The 5,753-nt window shown below is 38.0% G+C and overlaps 1 protein-coding gene across 4 annotated transcripts in view; it reads left to right on the top strand.

Annotated features, from left to right (window-relative positions):
- Window positions 1–223: 223 nt before the first annotated feature.
- The window catches only part of nagpa (N-acetylglucosamine-1-phosphodiester alpha-N-acetylglucosaminidase), a 38,952-nt gene continuing 33,422 nt past the window's right edge, over window positions 224–5,753 (top strand). For all 4 annotated transcript variants that reach the window (XR_014279596.1, XR_014279597.1, XM_082551127.1 and 1 more), the window contains exons 1-3: window positions 224–410; window positions 3,803–4,008; window positions 4,192–4,459. Coding sequence is in view for 2 of the 4 variants with exons in the window: in XM_082551127.1 (XP_082407253.1) it covers window positions 328–410; window positions 3,803–4,008; window positions 4,192–4,459 (557 nt within the window). In the remaining 2 variants the exon portion in view is untranslated. The remainder of the gene's footprint in view (window positions 411–3,802; window positions 4,009–4,191; window positions 4,460–5,753) is intronic.

The raw sequence follows: 5,753 nt of genomic DNA, 5'->3' as shown, positions 1-5,753 counted from the left end.
TACCGGTGTTCCGGTAACACCACCGGATATGGCATGACTCTGCTGCCAAAATAAGAGCCGGTATCCTATACTCACATTTACCACAAATAGTTGATGATTAAAATAAGGGGAGATTCTGTTTGTTTTTGAATGATTTACGAACATATTGCAAAATAGACATGAAATAACTTTCATATCTATTCTTCTGACAACGATGTGCCACATAGCAACCATTATTTTGAAATTTAGCAGGAAAAGGAGTTTGCCGTGTGTTTTCTGCTGGCTTTGATAAGGATGTGGGATCCACAGGAGGAGACAGGAGTTTGACAGGCTAATTTTCCTCTTCATATGGCAACACAGTCGGTGAAATGTACGTGTGTCTGGCTGCTGTTGTGGCTCTGTGTCCGGCTGTCCCAGACCACAAATACCCGGTAAGGCGCTACTTCCTGGTTGAGCTAACTGTTATATATAGTCAACTGCTAACTAACTGTTGTTAGCCAAGAATAAAGATTAAAAGAAACGTGTCTTCTTCATTTTCTTTTTCTGGTAAAATAAAAAATCACTTGAGGTAGGTGGCTGACGATATTTCGGGATGAAGTTGACTTAATGTGCAGTGTTTAATTACCTACACGTCAGCATACAAACTTAGGTAAGGTCACTTGCCAGCTGTTGGGTAACAGTGTCCAATGTTTAAAGTCTTATCAGAAGAGTCCAGAGTTCACTATTCACTCTTGCGGTTATTCACTAGTAACCGCAAATACAGTACGTAATTTAATGTGCTTATTTAAATACATCTAATAATAAATAATAACAGCATTAACAAACACGTGTAAGTCATTTGTGGTTGGCTCGATTGAATGTCTTCTCACTAACTAACAGTGTTCTTTACACTTAACTTTTCCCGTGTTTCTGTGATTGCAACTGTACATAATATTTATTTAACCCAAACTTTTGGTCACAAGACGAGCCGTCACGTTTTTGGTTTCATTTAACACGGAAGTTGACGGTTGGAGAAAATGTTGACGCAGTTGGATTTATTGGCCGCAAGACGGCGCTGATGTATTATAAACTTGAAACTTAAATTGGATCAGTTTTGATATTTGACAGTAGCAAGTAAAGCCTAAATGTCATCCTTTTAGCCAGAAACGTTATGACTTCTCCTAAAATTAACCAAAATACACAAAAATTACAATAATTTAAGGTTTTGTGCTATTGTACAGGTGCTACAAATTTTTGTACACAGAGGCTCACCACTCTTTGAATAAATGTGGGTCAGTTTGACCCATATCTATTTAGATGGTTTTTAGATTCACCAATCATGTATGTGTATTTTTTTTTTTTATGGGACAGCAGTTACAGAGGTTGAGGGAAAAACCTTGACAGGTACTGAGCTTTCTCTTGGTAGCCTAGCTTCTTTCCACTGTCTAAATACATATGTGTCTGAATAAGTAGGAATTCTGTACTGACAGGCACATGAAGTGTATGTATTAAAGTGTTATATAAATGTATAGTTAAAAGTGTGACTTGTTGTTAGAAGATCTTTGAGGTCAGTTAGACTACAAAAGTACAATATAAATTCAAGTACATTACGAGTCCGTCAGCGCTGACAGGTGCAAAGCACAAGAACTCACAATGTAAGAAAATATACAAACAAAATATAAGCCAGTATTCTACACCTAATGAGATGAAACTAACTCAGAACAGCTGAGATTAAACACTCTCTGAAATGGAACCCCCTTTGCTTTGAATGCACATACTGATTTGCAATAAGAAAGTTGTATATTCTATATGTTAATATTGATAATTAAGAAGTAAAGGATTGTGTTTAGTGGTTGCAGTGGTTATATATTGGTTATACAATAAATCCTAGTAGTTCTAAACATTCCTAGCACAGCTCAACTGGTATTACGAATACACTATTATTAAAGATATCTGCAAGAAATAGTTAAATAATATTATTAGAGTTTCAGTTAAATACAGCAAAGGAACAGCACTAGTGGAGGTTACAAATTATTTTCCTATGCTTCGGGCAGTGGACTCTGTTTGCCCTGTTAGACTTAACTGCAGCATCCACTGACCACAATGTTTTACTACAGAGATTAGAACATACTGCTGTTATTAAAAAGAAACTGCACTGGAATGGTTTGAAACATATCTATGTGCAGTACTATCCATACATGCTTGTAATACTGCATACATAATCTTTGCTATGCAGTTGATACCCAGCTATATTTATCTGTGAAGCCAGATAACACATTTAAGCTACAGGCACGTCTTAAATACATAAACATCTGGATGTCCTGTAATTTTCTTTTCCTAAATTCAGAGAGAACTGATGTAATTAACCAGATACTCACCTAGCAACACTGTGAGAAATCTTATTGCCAGGATATCTCCTTCAGTGCTCACATTAAACAAATGTGTAGGTCTTCCTTTTTCATGTAAGCAATATCTCTAAAATTAGAGACATCCTGCCTCAGTGTTAAGCTGAAAACTAGTTAATAGATTCTAGGTTGGACTAGCTTTTTTTCTCTTCTCTTCCCCAAGTGGTCGTGGGGTTTTTCCTTTCCACGATCTCAAAGTGTTTGCTGATAGGTGGTTGCTTAAATGTTAGGGTTTTCTCCTAAATACTGCAGGACCTTTACCTTATAGTATAAAACAACTTGATGTTATTGTGCATTGACACTATAAAACACACCTTAATGAAGAAACTAGTGGTAGATGTTAGGAGGTCCAAACAGGTGGTTTGAGAAAGAACATTTATGGCCCTTTTAGTGGAAAAAATACTGGCTACAGCAAAAGTTCCCAAATGGTGGAAAAACTGCCAGCTGGCCAGTGACATCGTTTTTATTGGCTCTGGGCCATCAGGCTATTGGTTTCATTGAAACCTGAATAAAAAAATATAGTAAAAAGAACCAAAATATTCTTACTGGGCAGTGGGCATACATACAAGTTATTTGTTTTGTATATATACTTCAGAATATAAGAATTCTAAGAAACCAAATTAAGGAGTAAGAGTTTAACATTCAAGTAATAATGGGATCTTTGAAGATTTAGGAAAAAAAACAGGCTGTGCATGGACTATTTTTGCATGACCCTGAGCAGAAACCACAACTCAGCACTTTTGAAAACACATTCCTTCATGTGATGAAACTGTGATTTGACCAGCTAAGGCTGTGATGAAATTTTCTCCATTAAAATATGTCCTCACATGATTTATTTGTTTAAAGATTAACACGCAAATGCGTTTTTATTTCCACAGCGTCCCTAAGGGGAAGGGGTTTTTGTAGCTCTTATTTTTGGAGATGTGGGAATGTTTTTCTTCCTCACAGAGAGCCAATGGACACACTGAGCTACTAAAGGGTTTATTGACATTACATGTTGGTGCAGTGGATATCAGGATTTGTTATTTTTGTTGCTGTTATTTTTCTAGCGAAACTGCAGCATCTAATATTAGTCGAGGTGTCTGTTTTTAACACATATTTGTTGGCTACTAACTAATGATTACTAATGATTTCAATAATTTTATTATTTTTATTATTATTGTTTTGGTTATAAAAGCATGGAGCCCCTTGTAATCTCAAAGAACCCATAGTAATATTCAGTTTGCTGGCATTGATCAAAAAACTGTCCAGAATAATATGATATGTGATAGGTTGGCAGTATATGACAAAGCAAAGCACCAGAGCTTTGTTGTGAGAAGATGGAACTAGAAAATGTTTGGCATTTCTGCACACAAACGTACACAAACGTACACAGGTGGCACTTTCTAATTGACTTTTGTCACTTTCAATTAAGACCAACAACTCTTCTCTCATTGCAGAGAGGCTATGGACGATGACATCCTGCTGCCCTACACACAAGGCCACGGCCCCTCCCACTCTCATCGCTATGTCAGGGATTGTCAGCCCATCATTCATGGCAGCACCACCTATGAGAGCTGGGCCTCCAGTAACCGCAGCGGGCAGCCGGTTGCTGAGACCAAGTTGTTTGTGTCGAATATTCCGGGGAGCTCCAGAATTGTTTATGGTTAGTGATGACATCATAAGTTAAAGGAACAAAAAATAATATCAATCTCTGGTGTTTGATTTATTGATCCCTCTTTTTACTTCTGTACTCGCCCACCTTCATCTCAAAGTGTTGGCAAGAATCCTTTATTATATATCACTGAAGATTCAATTTCACCTCATCCTGCTGCGGCTTTCTTACCAGGACACATGACAGTGGTCAACGACCCCCTGAGGACGGTGTCCGTGTTGGAGCCAGGGGGGCCAGGCGGCTGCGAAATGAGAGTGAGGGCAACAGTACGAGAGACGGCTGAAGCGGCTGAGTGCCTGTATGCGCAAAATGCTGGTTTCTTCAATACAGTAACAAGGGAGTGTCTGGGAAACGTGGTGAGCAACAGCAGGGTGGTGCGGGACAGTGGAGGACTGCAAAATGCCCAGTTTGGAATCAGAAAAGACGGCAGCCTAGTGTTTGGGTAAGAAATGCGGCTTGAAAATGTAAAACAGAGAAATCCGTTTCAGTGATTGTTGATTCACCATTAGATCATAGCCCCAAAGACAAAGGATGAGTTCATCCAAATACTCAAAGATATCTGCATGAACAGACATGATCCAAGGTGAGGTAATGTTTTATATGCAGTTTTAAACACCCTTTAAACAGCATATTACACACAGTATGCAAGGAGGCAAAAAAAGTCAAACCTTTTAAGAAGTGTGATCATACATATCAGTATGTTTTTATTTTCCAGACAGCACGTTTTCTCCTCTGTCAAGTGTGTCTCAAGTACCGTTTCTGTCAGGCATCTGTGCTTTATATGGCTGACTGTTGGATATTTTCCTAAAAAGATAAAAATTGTAAAACAAAGGAAAAAGAAAAGATGCAGAATTAAAGTAACAAATGTTCGTGTCAATCCAATTTTATATATAGCACCAAATAACAGCAACAGTCACCTCATGGTGCTGTATATTTAAAGGCATAGACACTAAAATAATATGGAGAAAACCCCAACAATCAAACATCCTGGTATGAGCAAGCACTTGGGAACAGTGGGAATGAAGAACTCCCTTTTAACTGGAAGAAATGTCTGGCAGAACCAGGCTCAGGGAGGGGCAGCCATCTGCTGCAACCAGTTAGGGGGGGTGAAGGGAGGGAGACAGGACAGAAGACACGCTGTGAAGTTACCAATAATTGTAGAATTACTGCTAGATTGAGCTCTCAGATTACAATATTCAACGTACAAGCCAGCATTTATTTTTACAAGGTACAGCCCACTTTCACAGTTTGTATCATCAGTGTTTTCAAACAGCCAGAAACCACACCGTGAATAAAAACAAACCTCTTTCCATTCCCTCTTTGTTCTTAACTGTACCTGACATCATGGCACTAAAATATCTTCTCACCTCTGCCTCTGATACTGGCCTCTTTTCAGGTTTTGTCCCAAGTAATGCACATTTGCAATACAGTGACTTCCTGTTTGCATAAGCTTATAACCTCTGCTCTTTTTTAATGTGAAAAACAAAAGAAGATGAGCTCATGTCTGAATCACTCACTGATCTAACTAGTGTTTATCATTGTAGCATGTTAAATCAGTGGAAATGCATTAAACTATCATCAAATTGTTGTAGAAAAAGAAAACTGCATATCTTTACATTAATGCTTTAAAGAGAATCACATTAAAATTGAACTAGAAGTTAAATAACACTCATATGTGAAGCCACCACATTTTCCTCGATGAACAAAAACAAAACATCTGCTCATTGTCTATCTTT

Source organism: Aulonocara stuartgranti (assembly GCF_965226115.1).
Source record: "Aulonocara stuartgranti genome assembly, chromosome: 11".
Lineage (NCBI taxonomy): Eukaryota > Metazoa > Chordata > Actinopteri > Cichliformes > Cichlidae > Aulonocara > Aulonocara stuartgranti.
This window is presented reverse-complemented; position numbering and strand designations above follow the sequence as displayed.